General features: G+C 40.2%; 2 protein-coding genes across 2 annotated transcripts; one reads left to right on the forward strand and one right to left on the reverse strand.

Annotated features, from left to right (window-relative positions):
• The first annotated feature begins 309 nt into the window (after window positions 1-309).
• On the forward strand, window positions 310-8881 carry ppp2r3c (protein phosphatase 2, regulatory subunit B'', gamma). Its single transcript, XM_084045444.1, has 13 exons — window positions 310-490; window positions 1307-1431; window positions 1700-1804; window positions 3394-3506; window positions 4130-4227; window positions 4464-4534; window positions 4722-4854; window positions 4995-5050; window positions 5176-5251; window positions 5535-5671; window positions 6944-7081; window positions 7594-7653; window positions 8513-8881. The coding sequence occupies exons 1-13, from the start codon at window positions 427-429 to the stop codon at window positions 8705-8707; spliced, it is 1371 nt and encodes a 456-aa protein (XP_083901570.1). The 5' UTR covers window positions 310-426; the 3' UTR covers window positions 8708-8881.
• An 89-nt stretch (window positions 8882-8970) lies between these two features.
• fam177a1 (family with sequence similarity 177 member A1) lies at window positions 8971-17378 on the reverse strand. Its single transcript, XM_084045445.1, has 5 exons — window positions 17253-17378; window positions 14830-15021; window positions 13844-13910; window positions 13236-13333; window positions 8971-12230 (listed from the first exon to the last, which is right to left on the reverse strand). The coding sequence occupies exons 1-5, from the start codon at window positions 17322-17324 to the stop codon at window positions 12021-12023; spliced, it is 639 nt and encodes a 212-aa protein (XP_083901571.1). The 5' UTR covers window positions 17325-17378; the 3' UTR covers window positions 8971-12020.
• Between the last annotated feature and the right edge of the window lie 6232 nt (window positions 17379-23610).

Consider the following 23610-nt stretch of genomic DNA (forward strand, 5'->3'; position numbering starts at 1 on the left):
ACGTTATCTCCACGACGATCAACTATCGGGCAGTGTTGCCATGTCCGCTTATTATAAGCGACTTTGGGCTTGTTTTTCTGTAAAGTTTTATTTAGCTTGTTTCTAAAGCGTAGTTGCTGATTTGGGCTCGTTTTCCTAACGTTGTTTAAACCAGTGTTTCTCAAACATTTTCATGAATATATATTTGTCTGCGAACCCCCGTCTGAAAATATGTTATGCAGGGACCCCCCGTACACGATTTGTGTTGTAAAAACGTTACACTTTTCAAACCTGGCAACGCTGCCCTTCCGGCTATGGGATGTAGGACTCTGGTAGTGATGTGAGTGAATGTTTGTTTGTATTTGACCAACGTTGAGGCTTTTTACATCATTTGTCTTCGATAAAAATGTCTCATTTATGACAAAGTGACGCTGGTTCAGAGCGAGGATGGAAGACAAGCCGTCCAACTGGTCAGATGTTTTAAAAAGGAGATTGGCCAACTCCAAGAAAGGTGAGAACAACCACTACTGTTTGAGTTTGGTAGCTATCAAGCTAAAGTAATGTAACGTCAGCTGGCCTCTAGCTGTTTTAGAGGACATGCAGTGGTGGAAAAAGTACTCAAATGTCTTACTTTACTAGTAAAATTATCGATACTGCCATGTAGAAACACTCTGTTACAAGTAAAAGTACGCAATTCAAAATTTACTTGAGTAAAAGTACAAAAGTATTGGTATCAAAATGTACTTAAAGTACCAAAAGTAGAAAGTACTCATTTTGCAGACGTTCCCATTTCACAAGTTTTCAAATGTATAACATGTATACACATCTTTTGAAAATAGCAGATCTACTTGTGAGCTTGTAGATCTGCTATTTTCAAATGGCTGTACACTGCTCAAAATAATTAAGGGAAGACTTTGATCCCTTAATTCTTTTGAGCAGTTTTTGTTAGCAGTATGTGCACAGTTCATGAAAATTAAGTGTTCCCTACATTTCTTTGAGCAGTATATATAGGCATACTGGCATAGGGCTGAAGTGGTTAATGTATGTTTTGTAATATTATAGTGGAGTAAAAGTACAATATTTGCCTTTGAGATGTAGTGGAGGAGTAGAAGTAAAAGTATTGAAAATTTGAAAAACTCCAGTAAAGTAAAACTATCTCAAAATTTCACTTGAGTACAGTACTTGAGTAAATGTAATAAGATACTTTACACCACTGCTCAGTTGTAGGTTTCGGTGCGGAACAAAGTTTATCAATCGATTCGAGACTTGATATATTATAGTGATTTGAACTGTGTGTGTGTGTGTGTGTGTGTGTGTGTGTGTCCAGACGAGAGAAGCGAAGAGGAGAAGAAAGCAGAAGAGACGGATCTGTTCACCAAGTTCTACTCTGAATGGAGAGGAGGGAGCAACAGAGACAGCTCTTATAAGAACATCCCACGCTTCTACTACAGGGTATCATGTTATTACCATGTTATAGGTCATCTAAATAATGTAGGCTATGTTTAAGGCTAAGTTCCATCATAGATATGTGCTCAAAACATCTCCGTATTGATCTCATGTTTAGCGGTGCTTTATTGTCGAAGATGATAACTTACTGAATGACGTCCGATGTTGTTACTATAATATGGAGTTGTTGCCAAATTACAGTAGCTACCAGGAAGGAAGAGGTCTTCTATTTTGTTGTCATTTTGCTGATAATGATGGGGATTTGCTTGTGTAGTTGCCGGCAGAGGATGAGATTGTGCTGCAGAAGCTGAGAGAGGAGTCGAGAGCTGTGTTTTTGCAGAGGAAGAGTAGGGAGCTGCTGGACAATGAGGAGCTACAGGTACAACAGACACACACACCGCCACACACACAGAGTCAGATATCACACAATAAGTGACTGTTTATACACTATATGCGTGTAATCCTATTAGTATTACTGTCTTTTGCCCCTCTTTGTCTCTGTCACTGTCACCTCCTCCTGTCTGTCTGCCAGTTGGCTGGCTGGGTATCTTAACTAGTTTTGTCTTTCTCTTTAGCTGAATTCCATTCCCCAAAACTCAGTCACTCGCTCACTCTCCTCGCTTCCTCCACTCGCGCCTAAGCCCCGCCCCTGCGAGGAGCCGAGGATTATTTGAGAGGACGAGTGGTCGAGCGGTTGCCCTCAAAGGATCGGACTACACTCAGCGCGTCATTTGAAAGAGACGGCAAATTCCGCGATCACTTATGACGTCTCACACAGTTGGACCAGAGCAGCAGAGGCGTGGATGAAAATATACTATGCATAGAATAATATGCAGGTATAGAATAATACAGAATATAAGAATAGACAATTCATCAATGTGGATGGATGGCCACATCGTTATCTTTATTGTTACATTATTGTGCAAAGCCATTTATTCCTGAAATAGTGAGCGCCAGGATGAGCAAATTTACATTTATTGATTTAATCCTGACCTGTCCCTCTTATTGCTCGTACAGTCCCCAGAACCCCAGTACAAAAATGTACTCCATGAAGTGTAGATGCGTGGCAAAAAGGAAACGTCGCAGCCAAGGGGCGCGCAGAACGGTGGATGCATATTTATAGCAGAAACCGGTTCACATTTAACTATAGTCGTACTCATTCAATTCTGAACCGATTCTTAAAATGTAAAATTCTCTATTTAGCTGTGAAGGGTCTTCTTTCATGTGTATCAGTCATGATTGTTTCACCAACAAACAATATTAAATATCGGCGGGTCCTTCTTCTCCATCGCGCTGTTCGCGCACCTCCCGTTTTCTTTTCTTTTTCTTCGTCCCAGAAGTTAAAAATGTTAACATAATCTTTGTCTCAGTCATTTATAGTTGTCCGTGTACTGCATTGAGGCATGCACGAATAGAAACAGCTTTTGAGACAGAAAGTGTGCACAATATTACAATGTATAATTGTATTATGCTTTATATCATTCAACAACGCAATAAAGCCAGTGGCTTGTTGCGGTCTTTTCAGTTACTTTACACTGTGTGTGTGTGTGTGTGTGTGTGTGTGTGTGTGTGTGTGTGAGAGATGCGCAACGAGTGAGCGGCGGCGGCGAGAGGGGGGGGGGGGGGGGGGCGGCCGGTGTTTTCGGCACATGTGGAGGAGGAGGACCATGTATACGTCACGGGAGAAGGGAAAAAAAAACAAAAAAGTGTACACGTGATGCGGAAGTCTGCCGCGGAGGAGCTGTTGAGAGTGGGCGAGCATACACTTGATGTACACTCGCTCAATGCGGAAGTGGAGAGCCTCCTCGCCGACTCCACTCGACTCCACTCGCCTCCTCCAAGAAGCACATGAACAATTGGACCGCGACTACTTCCGGTTCGAAGTCGGAGTGACCGAGTGGGAGTGAGCGAGTGGCCGAGATTTTCGGTATTGGAATTTGGCTTTTGTGCTTGGCCGTCTGTGTCTAGAACCTGTGGTTCCTGTTGGATAAGCATCAGGTGCCTCCACTGACTGGAGAGGAGGCCATGATCAGCTATGAGGCCTTCCTGAAAGTAAGGGAGAAGGCTGGGCCCAAATGCAAGTGAGTATAGATCTAAATAAACCTTGCCAAGCTCAAGATCATATCAATATTTGTAATTACTTAATCAACCAGCAATTATCCTCGCACCATCAAAACGGTAAATCATGTTAGTTAAGTTAATATGTCACTATGATCACAGTGAGAGTGGGAGGATTCTTTTTTACTAATTATCTTTGCAGAGGTTATGACTTATGCTCTCCTCCTCATCTCTGTTGATGGCTTTGTCATCCGTCCTTCCATTATCTCAAAATTGACTGGATCTATACCAGAGGATGATTTGGGTGACCTAGTGGCCTTTCCTGTGTAGCGCCACCCTTAGGCCAAACGTTCCACATGCACACAATTTATCCCGGAATGGAATGGACAAATTTGCAGTGAAACTTGCTGAGTGCATTCATGATAATTCATGCTAACTAAGACTAGGAACCCTACATATTTGAGTGGTCCCATGACTTATCCTTTAGTGCCACCTTCAGGCCAAAAAGTCAACTTTTGCACACAAGATGTCTTATAATTCAAGGCATGTTCCAGGATGAGTCGTACAGACTTTGGTGACCCCATGGCCTATCCTCAGCTTTTTACATCCCCCATATGTTCTCTCCGCTCTCTCCTCTCTCTTCCAGACAATTCTTCACAGCCAAAGTCTACTCCAAGCTGTTCCACAGTGATCCCTACGGCCGAATCTCCATCATGCAGTTCTTCAACTACGTCATGAGGAAAGGTACCGGTCGTTCTTTATTTGGTCCAAACGTCATCGTTGCAAGTGGATTTGCCTCTCTCATCCATACATTTCATCAAACAATTTAATTTAAAAAAGAGCCTGTTCAATATGCTTGCGTGTGTGTGTGTGTGTGTGTGTGTGTGTGTGTGTGTGTGTGTGTGTGTGTGTGTGTGTGTGTGTGTGTGTGTGTGTGTGTGTGTGTGTGTGTGTGTGTGTGTGTGTGTCTTTCTCTCTAGTGTGGTTGCATCAGACCAGGATAGGTCTGAGTCTGTATGATGTGGCAGGACAGGGTTACCTCAGAGAATCGGTAAGCATTCCTTCCTAGTAATAAAGATAAAAGCGATATAGTAATAGATAAATGGGTAGATAGAAACAGCTTTCCCATGATTTAATGTCATGTCTGTTGATGTTCATATTTCATATTTCCTCTCTCTCTGTCACTCTCTCTCTCTCCCTCCCTGTCTGTCTGTCTGTCTCTCTCTCTGTGTTTCTAGGACTTGGAGAACTATATTCTAGAGCTGATACCCACTCTACCGCAGTTGGATGGTCTGGAGAAGTCCTTCTACTCCTTCTACGTCTGCACCGCCGTCCGCAAGTTCTTCTTCTTCCTGGACCCCCTCCGCACAGGTGAGGCACAACTCCTGGAAACTACAGCGTGCTCCAACACACTGACTGACTGCAGTGTCCGGTATCTGAGCCGCATTGACAAAGAACGTGTCCAAAAAGAAAAAAAATGTAACTGTGACCAATCCTCCGCTTTCTTTTAGGCAAGATCAAGATTCAGGACATCTTGGCGTGCAGTTTTCTGGATGATCTGTTGGAGGTAGGCTATTGGTATAATTGCCTAGCCAAACACACCGGTCCCTGGTCCCTAAGTGAATACAGAAGCCATATTTCTTTCCTTGACTAAGTTGCTCCCAACCTCTCGCTCTCTCTTTCTCTTCCTAGCTGAGAGACGAGGAGCTTTCCAAAGAGAGTCAAGAGTCCAACTGGTTTTCAGCGCCTTCAGCTCTCCGAGTCTATGGTAAAGGAAAACATCTAAATGTGTGTTTCTCTGCTTTCCAACTTCTTTTACATATGTTTTCCATGGAGCTGCAAATCTTCAGATAATGATATCTTGGGTTCTGAACATTAAAAAAAAAACGCCATAACGGTAAAACACGTGATACACGTTAATGTCACTCAATGAGTTAATGTGTATGCCATTGCATGCAACCTATGTAAAGATATACAGTAGGTGTTGGTACCACCGGAAAATACTTTACCCTAAAGAAAATGTGTGTGTTTGTTACTGTCTGTGTCTCCAGGTCAGTATCTGAACCTGGATAAAGACCACAACGGCATGCTGAGTAAAGAGGAGCTGTCTCGCTATGGGACTGGAACGCTCACCTCAGTCTTCCTGGACAGAGTGTTCCAGGAATGCCTCACCTATGACGGGGAAATGGTATGAATAACGTCTCTATGGCCCTGTCCAGACCTAGGGATGGGACGATAATCATTATTATCGTGATTGAAAAAACGCTCACAATAATTGTATCGCAGAGATTTAAATTTATCGTGAAATTGTTCTCCGTCATACACTGGGATGAATTTGCTTTTGTTGAGCTGCAAATTCAGTACCACTTCAACCCCTCTATACTTGATAAAACGGACCTGTAAAGAGCGCATTTGGTTCACTCTACACATCTACTTCGATTTGACAAAAATAGCAGATCTACTAGCTCACAACGCATTGCAACGCTTGTAGATCGGCTATGTTTGGCGTTCAAACGTTCAAGTGGGTAACAAAAGTGACATTTTAGGTTTTGAGCATATTTTGATTATCACAATACTCGTGACATGTCATTTTCATATCGTCCCATCCCTAGTCCAGAGTCTAGGCCTCTAGAAAGACGGCATTAAACTAGCAGCACACCCATCAGTAACTACCCAGCACAGCGCAGTGTTACTGTAACTGTTCTCTCAGAGTTCCATGCAGGTGCTAGCAAAATATCCCATTAGTGCTGAGATTCCGCCATACAGTAGATGTGGCATGTAGGTGCATGCATACCTGTATTTAGAGCTGTCCACTTGTGAGCAGATCACCCAGGACGCATTTTAATGTCAAGTCTGAACATGCTCTACTGTACGGTATATCTAACACAGGACGTTTGTATTGGTACTGGAGAAATGGAAAAAGCTGTCAACGTTTTAATTGAGCCTGACGGGTGTGGGACTTTTGGAACAGATGAAGAATGTGTGCATAATTGCTGATTTTCTTTAAGTCTTATTATTTGTAATGGATGACACACCTTTTTTTCCACTCAAAGTGTGACCATTTGATTGACAATACATTTAACAGAACAGATACACAAATAATACTGAACAGAGACAACAAAAACAACTTAAAAACTGAGACATATATTGAGTTTGATGTTAATCGGCCAATATACCGTATATCAGCTAAACAATGTAGTGGTCTAGCTCCACTCCAGTTGCTGTACATGTTTTGAATGTTTTATTTAGTTTAGTTTATGACTCTTAACCCACATGTTTTTAAATTAGCTGTATAATGAACTTTGTGTTTTTCCTCCTTTCTTTAATGCTCTTATTCTTCTACCTCTAATTTAACTGCAACGCTGACGAGCCTGCATGATTAAGAATTTCACCCACCTTACTAGTAATGTGATTGATTCTGATTCTTAATATTCTAACTTCCCTTCTCTTTCTCCTCCAGGACTACAAGACGTATCTAGACTTCGTCCTGGCGTTGGAGAACAGGAAGGAGCCCGCAGCGTTACAGTACATCTTCAAACTGCTGGACATGGAAAACCAAGGATACCTTAACGTCTTCTCTCTTAACTACTTCTTCAGGGTACAGTCTGCAGTATATCTATATGTACACACACACACACACACACACACACACACACACACACACACACACACACACACACACACACACACACACACACACACACACATTCATATACTCTCTGAGATATACAAATACACAACCACTATGCTAGTTAGTTGTCACAAAAACACACTGAAACACAAGGGCAGAACATGAGTGTGTGCACATAGGCAACACAATCATACTGGAATATACAAATGCATAGTGTGTTTATACAAGCTCATTGTGAAGTGAGCACCCATACACTACTCTACAAACACATGAAGTTAAACAAAGTACATTATGAGCAAAACCAAACAGACACACAATACATGTTTGCATTCATGTACAGTTACTCTACTAACACTAAAACTAGCCACACATATCTTCAGTTTGAATCTCTTATGAGATCATATTTTTTCCATTTGCTTTGTCATGGCAAAAGTATATACTAAGTAATTAATCACTGTTTAATGCTGTCACTGTTTCAGGCCATCCAAGAACAGATGAAGATCCACGGTCAGGAGCCTGTCTCTTTCCAGGATGTCAAGGTACACATACACACATTTATTCTTTTTTTAGAAAACAACGAAAAGATGGAGCTTGTACGAAAACGTGTCACCCACTGATTTGACCAATCAGATTATGATTCTCTTGCACTCGGGTGGCACAGTGGTTAAGTGTCTTCACAACACCTCGGAGGTTGTGGGTTCAAATCCAGTGTGGTGCATCCGGCTTTGACCAGCGTCAACACGAACACAATTGTTCGTGTTCAGGGGAGGGAAGCCGGGCAGGGAGGGTGGTAATTGTCACTGCACGTAATCCTACCGGCTGGGGCGGCACCTGTCAGCAGGGAGTGTTGGGCGGGAGGAGTGGGACGAAGGCTCTACGTCCTCCTGGTGGGGGTCAGTAGGATACAACAGCAGTGACGAGTCTGACGACACAGAAATGTGTGTGGGGAGAAATCAATTGGCTCTATTCACAGCAGCCGTATTATGAAGACATTCACAGGTGTTACCAATGATACTAATGAAGGCTCTGTTCCATTCATGGGCAAACAGAGTCAGGGTGCTGATATTGTGCATGTTGACTCACTGGAAACACTCTGCTACACCAGTGGGTCTAAAGTTGGGGTCCAGGGACCCTCATGGGTTTCAAAATGGCCTCTTACGGGTGTGTAACTCTGAGAGTGTACAAATGGAACCAAATGCCATTTGGTTCCATTTGTACACTCAGAGTTATGGGGATCGTGGAAACCACTGTGCTACACTAAATGGAACAGAGCCTTCATTAGTATCATTGGTAACACCTGTGAATGTCTTCACAATATGGCTGCTGTGCATAGAGCCTATTGGCATAACGACTAGAATTCTGATTCTCTTTTTTTTACTGTCTGTCTGTCTGTCTCAGGATGAGATCTATGACATGGTGAAGCCCAAGGACCCCTTCAAAATCACCCTCCAGGACCTAGTGAACAGCTGCCAGGGCGACACGGTCTCCAGCATCCTCATCGACCTCAACGGTTTCTGGACCTATGAGAACAGAGAGGTGCTGGTCACCAGCGACAGTGACAGCAACGTTACCGGAGACATGGACGACACCTGAACATGGGTGTGGGGGCGTAGTTATTTTGAAAATAGCCGCGTTGTGGCCTTGTAGATAGGCTATTTTCTTGTAGATAGGCTTTTCCAAATTTCTGTCCAGTGTTTGTCATTTAAAAAAGTTTCTACACTGTTAATATTATTGCTGTACAGTAAATATAAAAATGATCCAATATGGCTACTGGCTACTGATCCTACGTTTACTTTGACATAAAGTTGGCCTTAAGAAACTTCAAGAATCAATCAACATACAGACATAAAATAGAATAAAACTTGAGTAAATTTATTTAGCTTAGATTAAATCAATCTACATAAAGTATAAAATAAATGTAATCTCCATGAAAAAAACAAGTTATATATAATTATATACTCCTTCACATACAAAAACGTGTATAACCATTTTGTGACCAAAATTCGACATTATTAGACACCCTCTAATTTGTGCCCTTTGTTCCAGTGAAGGGAATTCTTAATGCTACAGCTACAATTACATTCTAGACAATTGTTTGCTTCCAATTCTGTGGCAACATTTTGCAGAACCAAGGCTGTTTCCTGTTTCAGAATGACAATCCCTCTGTACCTATTTTATTGGCTAGAGGTCAATGACTTCTTTGCTTACTCCGATCTTGCACTTGTAAGTCACCCTGGATACGAGCGTCTTGCTAAAGGTCTAACTTGTAAATTGTAATGCTGTTGTGGATGAATGGAAGCAAATTACAGCCTGTGATTTACTTCCATTCAACCACAAGACCATTATTGAGGTCAGACACTGATGTTGGGGGATTTCCATTCAATGGAACAAAGGGAACTAATTAGATGGTATCCACTGACCTTTGGTCATACTATAAATCTGAAATGCTATGAGAAATAAGGAGCACTGTAAATAAGTGTACAGAAGATGGGAGAAAGTGAAAAGTGAGCCTGTTAGGTATTGTTACAGATGGAGCCAGTTAATGTATTGATTTGATACTAATTTAAACCAATCTGTTGACTAAAACAAAAAAAATATGAATCCACTGAGGTGTCAACACCAACTGAAATACATAAGTAAAAAAAAAAAAAGTATAACATGAAGTGAGTTGGAATGGACCAGGTACAGAAACCTTGAGGTCTTGTGACTTAACCACTTTTAACTTGGCATGCCTACATATACATGTATTGAGCAGTCTAAGCAAAACCCTTCAAAAATAGTGAAAATGGCTGCTCTACAAGCTCCTGTGTCACATTGTGGCACAATGTTTGCCTGTAGATCTGCTATTTTCCCTATTCATCGTACCATAGGTAGGCCTATATAGAGCTAAAGTGGTTAAACAATATCAGGCCACAATCTTTATGCACATAGCCCCTCCAGACAGGTTAGAAAGCAGTACCTGTGGATATGACCTCATAGCTAATCATAACAAATAAAAACATTTGTAAGCTAAACTCTCACATGGATTGTTTCTACAAGGACACTTTAAGAGTGGGCACTGAGTTGTCAAGTTGTACTTAAAAAGGCAATGACACTGTACCTGGTTACCGATCGACAGCTCTCTCCTGAACGCCACATAAATAATGTGTAAGTTCCTCCTGATCTTTTGACATTGTACTGGCCTTTTGTTTTGTTGAACATTTCAATAAAATAGAAGTCATAAAAAGGAAAGAAAGAATTGCAATGCCAAGCTGATCCTCAACTGGTAGTTAGGACCCACATCTGTCAAAGCCAACAGAGTGACTTGATGAGAACTGATTTCCTTTCAATTCTTGCCAGAACCAGGTCAGACCTCAAATGACACCAGAAGTGTGCTGTGATATAAATGACAGCACTGGGCACAAGACACTGTAGAGTGAGGACCCAAATAACAATCATACAGGAAAATATTCAAATATAATGGTCTACAGGCACTAGTAACATTACACCTAATACAACCAGTGGTGTACTCATTCACTGGCACAGTATAGAAACCTCTCCACTGGAGAGTCAAGTAGGGTTACAGTCAAGAGTCACATCACTTTTTTGCATCTTCATTGATTTAAAGCAGCACAATGTAACTTCTTTTTGTCTTCCTGCTCATCTAGAGACATTTAGATCGTGTCAAAGGTCATGTCTCACCTAGACACAGGATCTGATCTGACACATATTTTGACCTGATGGTCAAGATTCAATTCATATCCTGAGCATGCAGGCAGGCTATTAGCTCAATTGTAAAAATGTCAGCACTTGCACAGGAAACCGGGTTCAAATCCGGGGTAGAAGAGGAAAGTTGCATAGTGTAGCTTTAAGATGAAAGTTGACTAGAAAGAGGAGTGCAAAATGGCTGAATGGCTGCAGATGGGTGTCGTCACAACCGAGCTGACAAACCAACTTTGAAAGGAAATAATGCCACACGGTTGTGATCATTTGTTGTGAACACACAAAAGTCATAGAAGCTAAGTTTAGCCCATGGCTTAGCTCTCCAGTGGTAATGAGGCTGTCTCAGGATCTGTCACCAGTGAGTGTCATAGCACACACCCCCCTATTCACACACAGGGGAGGGGAAACTGGACATATACAAGCATTGCTGACAATAGGGAACTGATAGGTTTCCAATGTGAGGAGAGGACCTAGTTGTCTTTAAAGGCTCAACCTGAAGTTGTGATGCATTCTTAGTGCAATAAGTTCACCCTCTCAGTTCAGGTTCTCCTTATTTCCTGTATGGAACTTACGACAATAAAGCGAGGGCTTGACGTTACGTCAGACAGGAAGTACAGGCTCGGGTATTGGTGTTGAATTGCTAAGCTGTGATACTTTATCCCAGAATGTTGTTAATAAAAGACCATTGTCTAGAGATTCATGGGATTTCTCAATGCATTCCACCTCCATTATCTGGATTGATATGAATTACTGTACTGCTGGGTGAGTTAGGCGTCAACTTATTTTCAATTCATTCAATGTGGGAACCACATATCGTTCAAAATTCAATTTCTGTAACTACTTCCAGTATATACACTATACAATTTAAAATGAATTGACCCACAATCCCAGAAGAGCCCTCTTGCTTACTGTCGTAGCCTTTTAACCAGCTTCACTGTGTCCCTATTAATGCATATACCGTTAGCACTATTCATATAAAACCACATTCATAGAGAGAGCGAGAGAGAGGCAATCCAGCAACTTTGAAAAGCCCTTTTTTTAACATTAGCCCCCCACCTGCTGCATACATTGTAGTTCTATTAGGAAATTAAACAATATAAAAATAGCAATATCAGTACTGCATACTTAAAAAAAACAAAGATACAGAAATCGGATGGATGCGTGTTAGAAGTCTCTTTAAGGGAAGCAGCTGTCAGTGTTCACTTCAGGACGATAGAGGAGCGGGGACCCTGTTGGTGTCGCCGGTGTTGAGAGGGGGTTCGGGGTCCAGTTCAAAGCTCACGTTGACGAAGGAGGCTCCGGTGCGCTCCGGCTGCTCCGTGGCGGGATCGAGGTCCTCCTCCCGTCTCTGTTGGCCCTGGAACCTGAGCTCCGCCTCCTCGGCCAGCCGGTTCTCCTCTTCCTCCTCTTCCTCCTGCAGAGAGGAGGAGGACGGTCAGGGATGCACAGAGATGGGCTGTTTCAGGCCGTGAGTGCAAACTTTGTTCACACATGCAAAGTTAGAAGAAACAGACTTGTCCAGACACTTTTCAACTTGCAGGAGAACTCCAGGGAGACGTTCAGAGAATTCATCAAATATTCATAACATAGAAAGAAATGATTATCTGAGCCAATATTAAAAACGTTTCCCATTCAATTTAATTTCTTCAAAGAATTATTAAATATTAATGAGAGCGAGCCAGGGTGAAGGCGGCTGACAGCAGACATCAGCCACCAGCTAAATTCTTCAGTAATAATGGAGTGTAATATTTAATTCTATGTCATAAGCTTGTGCTGAAAAATAATGACAGCAATCAATATAGTCTCCTACAGAAAAAAATACCTAATTGGTTTTAAAAGTTTAATAATGCACGCTGAATAATATTATAATGACCCTAATAGAATTTACAAAGTCACAGCGGTCAACATTTTGAGTGTACATTAAAATGTATTGTAAAGGCCCGGACCGCTGGCCTCGCGGTCCGAGCACCTAGGCTCCAAATCCCGATCCCGACGACCTTTGGTGCGTGTCCCTCTACGTCTCTCTCTCCCTATTTAAATACTGTATACTATTAATAAAGGCAGAAAAAGCCACAAAACATATCTTTAAAATGTATAGTAAATCCTAAACAGGCAAATGATGTCTAACTACAGTGTATGAGCTGATGTGTGTGGACATTAAAGCATCATTTACACTTTGTTGCATGTCTGTGTCCGGTGGCGAAAATAGTCGATCTACAAGCTCACAACGCAGCACGTTGTGAGCTTGTAGATCGGCTATTTTTATTTTTGGCACAGGACACCATTGTGCGACGAAGTACAAATCAGGCTTACCTCCACTCAAACACAAAGGCCTGGTGTTAATATAGTGCATCTAAGCAGATTTCCAGTGAATCTCTTCAACATATGGCCCTAGGATGTTTCTGTGCAAGTCTCCTACCTCTTTCTTTATGCGGTAGTACTCATCGATAGCGTACTGGTATTTAGGAGTGGTGATGCCAAACAGAGAAGCCATCCTCTCTCCCATGTAGTCACACACTGCACAGTGGACACACACACACACACAGTTTCATGTTGTGGGGGGATAACAGAGGCATCTAAACAGATGGGGCTGTCACGATTACAAATGAACAATTTAATTGTTTTTGGCATTGAACATTGGAACATTATGAATAAAAAATATATTTCTGTTTGGCTTTTAGGCTTCGTAATAAAACATTTCACAGGGCAGATATGACAAATAATTAAATATACTAAGACATTATTGACATATTTAATCATTTTATAATCATTATATGTAAAAATAGCAGAAATAGCTGATCTACAAGCTTACAACCACGTTGTAAGCTCGTAGATCTGCTGTTTCTGCTTTTTTACATTCGAAAACATTTTTCAACATGGAAACGATTGTGCAAAAAAATATTGCGATTATCTCAAATGATTGCGATTATCACAAATAATTGCGATTAGACGATTACGTAATAATTCTGACAGGCGTACTAACAGATATAAACATGAATAACAGTTATCACAGTACTAGTAGTCTACCTGAGATGGTGGAGGTGGCCGCTCTCCACATGTGGAACCAGAAATATGGACCCCAGGTCAGCTTGGACTGAAACCAGCAAGAGGAAAAACACATCAGAGAACAGAGCTACCGTGAGAATCAAATAAATACTCTACTGATGAAGACTACTACTTTAACATCTTGTAAATGGACTGAAAGGCCTGTTCAAGACCTTATAATGCTAATGATCTTGTGTACCAAATGACCGTGGAAATGTGTGGCAAACAAGGGTCACGTATGCTTTTCTTATGCTAGAGGGTATATAACAATACAAAAAGGACGGTATACATTCGTGGGGGAAAGCTGGATTATCTGTTTGGATATTAAGGGATGATGTGCCTGAAACAAATAGTTTTAATGACTGTGTTATTACTAGTCACGTCAAAGCTCATGGAATTAAGCTCTGTGTCCTCTGCCGTCCTGACAACCTCACACGTCTTATTATAAATGGAAGGAAAAACTCTTTCTTGCCGTTAACCAGTTCCCTGTGCCGTTTTAACCATTGATTCTCAAAGTGGGGTCCGGGATCCCCAGGGGTCATTGGGGTGGTTCCAGGGGGTCCCCAGCAAAATGTGTTAATAGCATCATAATCATTTAACCCACTTTAAACTATATTTTATACTTTGGCTATTCAAAAAGAGCAGATATACTCACAGCGCGTCACGCTGCGAGCTTGTGCATCTGCTATTTTTGAAAAATGTTTAATAATTTCGACACAAATCTTCTCTTCTGGGGGTCCCTGGCACACAACCTTTTCAGATGGGGGACCATGGCCAAATATATATAAATGTGGGGGTCCTTGGCATGAAAAGGTTTCAGAACCACTGGTTTAACCCTACCCCTTTTCATTTACGCACGCTCGGGTCGCTTTGTAGCTTTTGTCGCCGCTGGTGTGAACGCAGGATTACAGTCTGCGTTTTTGGATCTCCCGATAGACAAATCGGGAGAGCGAGAATCCCAAACCTACCGTGTCTACGGGCAGGATGTCCTTCTTGAGCGGCTGCTCCTCTTCCTCCTCCTCGTCGGTGCTGTACTCCTCCATGGTCTCTCCGCTGGCGAAGTAGATGGTCCTCCGGGGCACCCTCACCCTCTCGCTCTCTCGCCCGCCGGCCTGCTCGCCCAGCTCCACACTCTCAAAGTCCTTCACCCTGCTGGGGTTCTGGCAGGAGCAGAGTACGACAGCATAAGTCACGAATCTACACAAATCTACGGCGAGAAATTCTGCATCCGTCTTTCAAGTTGCAACGCGGGACTTATTTGACTGAACAAAACGTTTATTTCTAACCAATGAATCTGTATGGTAGAGTGAGTTAGTACAATATGGCATATTGGCATTGGTTCCGAAAGTGGGGTCCCCAGCAAAAGTAGTTAATGTAGCATCACAATCATTTTAACCTTTTATACTTTGGCTATTAAAAAATAGCAGATCTACAAGCGGCTTGTAGAAGCGGCTTGTAGATGAACTGAGAGGGTGATCTACCGCGCTATGAGCTTGTAGATCTGCTATTTTTCAAAAATCTTGAACATTAGGGAACATTTTTAACACAAATCTTTGCTTCTGGGGGTCCCTGGCACAACATATTTTCAGATGGGGGTCTGTGGCCAAATATTTATCAATTTGTAGGTCCTTGACATGAAAAGGTTCGAGAACCACTGCAATATGGCACATCTGCAGCGATTGGAGGGTGGTTTCCCTTACTCTTCTATTGAGCAATTTAGACCCTTGCCTCAAGCTCATATACCGGTTAGGGCATGATTGCATCTTCAGGCAAAACTGTCTTCTTTAATAATAATGGCAGTACATCATAGACAAACTTAATCTACATAAGGGTCTAAATAAAACTATCCTGAAACACATGGACATCATCAGCTAATGTTATTGTCTTGAGTTTAAAAACAATATGCTCCTTCTTAAAAGCCTATAACAACTGCACATGGAAAATGTTAACCTCAAGACATCAAGATTAAATATTTACTTTGTATTAGGCCTGCTGCAAGAGTGCCATTACCATTAGTGTCTGCGATCACAACTGAATGCATGATGCATCTCATTCTCCCAACAACTAAGTGCTTTTACTCAAAAGTACAGTGCAGTGAGTGAAGTAGTGAAGTGCTTTATACCTGTACTCCACTACATCTCAGAGATGGTATCATTTTTACTTTACATGTTTTTAATGCTTTAGTTACTAGTTACTTTACAGATGTCGTTTATTAATACAAAACATACATAACTGATACATGTGTTACACCTAGCAGCACAAAGTAATTAACATTGCAACATAAAAGTGATGAACACAAATGCATTACTAATTAAAATCCAATGTTATTGTTCTGCATGAGTTCTACGTTTGGCACTTTTGATGCCAAGCCAATACTTGTGTAGATTTACTACAAATAAAAGTTTGAATACAAGACTTGTAATAGCCCCTACGGAACCTCTCCCTCCGCTGTACGCTGTATAGCTCCGAGATGAGGTCCCTCGTTAGTTACTACCGTCTGTTTTCGAAATGGTCGCACGTCGTCCACTTTACATGTTTCTTACCCCTTTCTGCACATCGTATCCAAAAAGTAAAGCATTTCCGCCACTCTCTCAGATGTTTGAAGTTTTAACGCGCCATAAAAGCTATCCAACGGGTTGAAGAAAGTATTTAATTTGCCTCGGTTTTCATCCGGTTCCATAATATTTTGCATTAGAAGATGCAATTCAACATTTGACCAGTAGGGTCATCAGTAATGTTATCTCTACGGGCGCAACTCTTGCGCAATGTCTTAAAAACCATGTAACCGGATGAAAACCGAGGCAAATTAAATACTTTCTTCAACCCGTTGGATGGCTTTTATGGCGCGTTAAAACTTCAAACATCTGAGAGAGTGGCGGACATGCTTTACTTTTTGGATACGATGTGCAGAAAGGGGTAAGAAACATGTAAAGTGGACGACGTGCGACCATTTCGAAAACAGACGGCAGTAACTAACGAGGAACCTCATCTCGGAGCTATACAGCGGAGGGAGAGGTTCCGTCGGAGCTAGACTTGTAACAGAGTAATTCTACATTGTGTTAATGCTACTTTTCCCTTTGTTCTTACACATCTACTACTAAGAAGTCTAGAACTAGTCAATCTAGAACTTCTTCCAATAATGCCTATACTCCTACTCAGTGTCAATTGCCAAAAAGAACAGATCTACAAGCTAACAACACATTTAGATATCACAATGTATCCTGCTAAACTTTCTCGCCTACAACACAAACAAGCTTGTTGTGTGATTGTGGGCGACACTTTGTGTTAGCTAACTGAGCTAAGGAAGTGACTCTATTAATAACACAGCTGATTTTTATGACAACTAGAAGAACAAAACATAAAGAACTTAAGACCATAGGATCAAACAAACCTTTTCAGTTTCCATGGCTTGTTGTCCCAGTGAAACGTTGACATTAGTGAGATACAGGGATAGATCTGCCATCTCTTTCTTTGTCACTGAATGTAGAGACAACCAGCACTGGTAGTATATCCGGGTTGGTACTGTCAAATAAAAGCTCTCATATTATAAACTTCAGCAAAAACAATTGATCTGAAGTGGAGGGGAAACAAGGCAAATTGTTATTGATAAATACATTATTTTCTGTTCTCTTCTTCTCTTTTTTTGAAGGAAGAACAGCTAAACCGGACGTTGTTCAGTAGGGCTGTGTTGTGTTTGCAGCATTTATCCATTTCAATGAATTCTTAATGTTATTAAAACAGTTTTTGTACACAGAAACATAATTGGTGTTGTATATCTTCGTTTAAATGCTTAATGTATAGTTTTAATGTGCAAAATAATTGTTTTTCAATGGCTTCTTTTTACTCGAGAGTATATTATCTCTTATTCTGAAGAGATCGACAGCTGTGTTTACGTTTCTGGCCGGAACTGCGTATGCAATGGTAGCTAACCTCGGTCCCAGCCTCACTCATCTGCGAATGGTAGCAAAGATGATTAATTTATGAAGATACACTATCCTACTCCAACCTACTTCCGGCCTGCTAAAAAGGCGTCCGCCCACTTCGCGAAACCGTAGAAGATGTGAGACGAGTCTTGACAATTATTGTCTTGGGAAGTAGCGCGTGGGTGTGTTGTCAGGAGGACATAGATAGTGAGTGGTCACTGCTGTTTACACTTCGTCGAGAAGCGCGAGAAACAAGGTTAGCTTGTTCTAAGTTTGAGAGATACGGAGCCCTCCAGTGGCCATTGAGGGGGATTTTTTTTTTTAAAGATTTATGCGTGGGATCGCTTTAGTTATGCATGGGAACGCTTTAGTAATGCATGGCAACGCATTACCTTATTCATTCGAACGCATTACTTTATTCGAGGGAACAAGTTAGCTTATTCATTGCCTCAAATAAACTAAAGCGAGGCCTCGCTTTAGTAAAGTGAGGGAACGAATTAGTAATTTACTTGCACTTAAGTACAGTACTTGAGTAAATGTACTCAGGCCATGTTTAGAGACATTTTGACTTGGATTATGCAACATAATAGCCTATGTGCATTCATCATATTCTTTATTATGGTGGAGAAATGTATGCTATTCAAGGATTATTATTATTATAATAATAATATTATCATTATTCGTTGTGCACTGGTCCAATACAATACAAACGAATGCGCTGGTGCGCATATCTACACACACCCACAGCCTGGCACTGCAACATTAGGCCTATATCTTCTAATTCTCCAGGAATATCTGTGATTGTAATTTTCCTATTATCAGCAGATGTGAGAGTGTCAATTCCTTGTGTCAATTGTGTTTATATAAGATGATAGTCTATTCAAAGAAGACGATTTGTGCCGCGCAATGCCATTTGCTCCAAATGACGCACTTTACTTTTATTCATGGATTACACAGGAAATAATGAACTGATTACAACAATAATATAAAATTCTCTCAAATCAGTAACAGGTAGGTGATACATATGCCCATCAAATATGGTTTTCTTGAAAGGCAATCCAAGGTTATAGCTTGGAAACCAACATTCGGGGAATATCTGACGGCTTGGGGCGCCTTAGTGCGGCTGCAGAGTTCACCTTGGGATTTGTCATTCCAATTTTACTGTAGGCTAATCCACCAAAGTGTGACTGTTAATTCCTCGTGTCAATACATTGTGTTTTTATCACCGGTGCCAGTATTATTATTATTATTGTTAATATTATTATTATATACCTTAGCCTCTATTGCAATAATAGACCTTATTATTATTATTATTATTATTAGTGGAGTATTTCCATTTTTCTATACTTTTACTTATTCCACTACATCTCAGAGGAAAATATTGTACTTTCAATCTGCAACAAATATTTGAAAACGTTAGTTATGATGTAGATTTAGAATGATATTATTACATCCCCAACCGCCCTATTTAAACGTTGGCTATTTGAAAATAGCCGATCTACAAGAACACAATGCTCAATGTGACTCATTGTGACCTTGTAGATCTGCTATTTTCAAAAGATTTGTATACATTCTATACATTATGATAACGGTAACATGGCAGTGGTTCGACCTCCCGTTAGCCCCGTTAGTCTGTGAGCCTATACCCATAGCTTCTGACTCACCGAACCCCACATGAGTGTCCGTGCATTATTTCGGGGATTGATTGATTGACTGATGTACTTTATTTAGTAAGACATGAGAACATCAGTAGGCCTACATGGAAGTACAAATTCACAATACAAGGTATACTAAACTGGGAGACTCATTGGGAGATATCAGAACCACCAGCAGCTTTTTCAGAGCGCATTTGTCACACGCAGAAAGCAGGTCAATAGACAGTGCTTGGGTGAGCTTTATTTCAACACACTCTAGGCACCCCCAATTAAGATTCAGTAGACTCCATGTAGGCTACAGTATGGTGTGTATTGTATTTAATGTTAGCTTTGAAATCCACTAATGTATCTGTGCGTCATTACGCGCGCTTGAAACCTCTCGATGTTAATTGTTCTATTTAGCCTACATAAGGTAAGCTGTTTATATGCGCTAAGGTGACAGCAATGTATACCGGCCTAAAGCTGCCTCCCCCACCCCCAAATAATACACTCCAGTCCAGTAATGACAGCCCGAATTTATCTGATCTACAAGCTCACAATGCCTCACATTGCGATGTGGTGTATTTTATTTATTGTGGGTAATCTATTTGAGAACAGCAAAACCGATCATGTATGAGTTTATAGCCCTGAAACATAACTGTCATATCGTGACCGTCATGGATGAACTTCAACCTGGTATTTAAACTTTCTCCCTTTTTCGTCCGTAGGCCTACATCTACATAAACGTTCATATTCCAAATATAAAGTGCTTACCCCATGGCTACAGATTTTACAATTATGTACGTTCCCTAAGAACTACCCGAATATTCTGAATTGTTAAATAAAAAGCATTTTAATCTGATTGGTGGCCATTTCCCCCGTATTTTCTCCATATACTTTCAACTACGTGACCCTATCGGCTGGGAGGTGTATTGCACTCTGATACATTATAACTCTATGAGAAAATGGCCACAGATCGGATATTTTAATCCGATCGGTGGCTTTATTGAACAATACGGAAGATATGGGTACTTTTGAGGACCCGAACATAATTCTAACATCCATGGCCATGGGGACAGCACTTTATATTTGAAATATGAACGTTTATGTAGATGATGAATGGAGCAGTAAGGGAAAAGTTTAAACACCAGGTTGAAGTTCATCCATGACGGTTATAACGGACAACCGTCATGTGATCCATGGCTAGCAAAGACGTGATTAGCCTGCGGAGTAAGACCAAAGATTGTTAATATAGCAAGATACGCAATATTTTTTAACTCTATGCTCTGTCCCTATAAGATGTTCTAAAAAGTGATTAACTGAGATTATATATGTGAATATAGTACGTGAAAATCATTATGGACATATTAAAAATTAAATAAAATGTGTGTTCCAATGCTCAATAATATAATGTTCCATTATCAACTGTCTTGGTTGATGGGGTAGGATTTGGGAATCATAACATTCATGCTAATTTTCTAAACATACTATGGTCTATAGTGGTAAAATATATACCTTATAAATAAGGGCCCTTTATTCATAAGGTATATATAATATTTTATATATATATATATATATATATATATATATATATATATATATATATATATATATATATATATATATATATATATATATATATATATATATATATATATATATATATATATATATATTTATAATTATAGTTATATATCTCTATATATATATGGTTAACATTGAGCAGAAACAGGAGCACATCTAGCATAAGACTGAATAATGTGTGTTTGTTGTGGGAATCTCATAGGTTTCTTAAAAGCATATTTGCCAACAGTTTGCTTTCAAACATGTAAAGCATTTATTTTCTTTAATGAAGAAAATACACAAATACACATTCATATGACGTTGTCAGCCAGGGAGAGGGGAGGGGGAGGCGGAGGGTGGTGGGGTGTTCGGGGGAGAAGACAACCATGCCTACTTAGGAGACCATTTGTAGGATTTGTGTACCACTTCGCCTCTAGTGGCTCCAATGGAGAATGCGTATCTTGCTATATTAACAATCTTTGGTAAGACCATGGACCAAATGGCTCATTTGCAGATATTACACGTATGCATATTAGCCATGCGGTCTTCCCAACATTTTAAGACCAAAATTGTACTTAAGTAGGCTACTATTTAAGTACAATTTTGGGGTAGTTTTATACTTTATTGGAGTATTTCCAATTTTCAGTACTTTTACTTCTACTCCACTACATCTCAGAGGCAAATTGCAATAAACTAATAATTGTAATAGACCTTATTATTATTATTACTGGAGTATTTCCATTTTTCTATAGGCCTACTTTTATTTCTACTCCATTACATATCAGAGGCAAGTAGGCCTACTTTTAATCCACTGCAATTATTTGAACACTTTAGTTACTTTGTAGATTTTGATTATTATCACAAAACACATTTCGCCATTTGAAAATGCAAATAAACAATGCATTGTGATGTGATGCATTGTGAGCTCATATTTATTTCAGGTCGAAATAAATATGAGTTATTGATGCAACTTCTTGGATCAAGTGCAACTTCCTGCCCCTGAACTGTGACTTTATTTTTAGATTGTTGGAAAAGCCACAATATTAGTTAAACTCAAATGACTAAAGAACAATACAGTAGCTGATGCACTGTGAGCATATAGCCTCTTATATTGTGTGTGAGTGCGCAAAATATGATAGCATAATAATACTGGCCTAATAACAATAATAATGATATTAATATTTTTCCCCTTAACATCATTCTGAATAATGTTGAGTACTAAAATAGGCTATAGCCTACTTTTATTCTCATAATTATTAACCCAGACATGCGACAGGAATCATTAATCATATGGCATCAGTGTTGCAGATCTACAAGCTCACAACACGTTGCTGATCGCTGCGTTGTGAGCTTGTAGATCAGATAAATTCGGGCTGTCATTACTGGACTGGAGTGTATTATTTGGGGGTGGGGGAGGCAGCTTTAGGCCGGTATACATTGCTGTCACCTTAGCGCATATAAAGACAGCTTACCTTATGTAGACTAAATAGAACAATTAACATCGGGAGGTTTCCAGCGCGCATAATGACGCACAGATACATTAGTGGATTTCAAAGCTAACATTAAATACAATACACACCATACTGTAGCCTACATGTAGTCTACTGTATATTAATTGGGGGTGCCTAGAGTGTGTTGAAATAAAGCTCACCCAAGCACTGTCTATTGACCTGCTTTCTGCGTGTGACAAATGCGCTCTGAAAAAGCTGCTGGTGGTTCTGATATCTCCCAATGAGTCTCCCAGTTTAGTAGACCTTGTATTGTGAATTTGTACTTCCATGTAGGCCTACTGATGTTCTCATGTCTTACTAAATAACGTAGGCCTACATCAATCAATCAATCAATCCCCGAAATAATGCACGGACACTCATGTGGGGTTCGGGACTAACGGGAGGTCGAACCACTGACATGTTACCATTATCATAATGTATAGAATGTATACAAATCTTTTGAAAATAGCAGATCTACAAGGTCACAATGAGTCACATTGAGCATTGTGTTCTTGTAGATCGGCTATTTTCAAATAGCCAACGTTTAAATAGGGCGGTTGGGGATGTAATAATATCATTCTAAATCTACATCATAACTAACGTTTTCAAATATTTGTTGCAGATTGAAAGTACAATATTTTCCTCTGAGATGTAGTGGAATAAGTAAAAGTATAGAAAAATGGAAATACTCCACTAATAATAATAATAATAATAATAAGGTCTATTATTGCAATAGAGGCTAAGGTATATAATAATAATATTAACAATAATAATAATAATACTGGCACCGGTGATAAAAACACAATGTATTGACACGAGGAATTAACAGTCACACTTTGGTGGATTAGCCTACAGTAAAATTGGAATGACAAATCCCAAGGTGAACTCTGCAGCCGCACTAAGGCGCTCCAAGCCGTCAGATATTCCCCGAATGTTGGTTTCCAAGCTATAACCTTGGATTGCCTTTCAAGAAAACCATATTTGATGGGCATATGTATCACCTACCTGTTACTGATTTGAGAGAATTTTATATTATTGTAATCAGTTCATTATTTCCTGTGTAATCCATGAATAAAAGTAAAGTGCGTCATTTGGAGCAAATGGCATTGCGCGGCACAAATCGTCTTCTTTGAATAGAC

The sequence above is a fragment of the Gymnoscopelus microlampas genome, assembly GCF_963454915.1.
Source record: "Gymnoscopelus microlampas genome assembly, chromosome: 20".
Classification (NCBI taxonomy): domain Eukaryota; kingdom Metazoa; phylum Chordata; class Actinopteri; order Myctophiformes; family Myctophidae; genus Gymnoscopelus; species Gymnoscopelus microlampas.

Coding starts and splice junctions, on each gene's coding strand:
- fam177a1 (XM_084045445.1), bottom strand. CDS start 17,324: ATGGCAGATCTATCCCTGTATCTCACTAATGTCAACGTTTCACTGGGA. Junction 15,022..17,252: donor AAGCCATGGAAACTGAAAAG/GTTTGTTTGATC, acceptor TGCTCCTGCCAG/AACCCCAGCAGGGTGAAGGA. Junction 12,231..13,235: donor ACTACCGCATAAAGAAAGAG/GTAGGAGACTTG, acceptor TCCTCTCTGCAG/GAGGAAGAGGAGGAAGAGGA.
- ppp2r3c (XM_084045444.1), top strand. CDS start 427: ATGGAAGACAAGCCGTCCAACTGGTCAGATGTTTTAAAAAGGAGATTG. Junction 1,432..1,699: donor TCCCACGCTTCTACTACAGG/GTATCATGTTAT, acceptor TTGCTTGTGTAG/TTGCCGGCAGAGGATGAGAT. Junction 5,252..5,534: donor TTCAGCTCTCCGAGTCTATG/GTAAAGGAAAAC, acceptor CTGTGTCTCCAG/GTCAGTATCTGAACCTGGAT.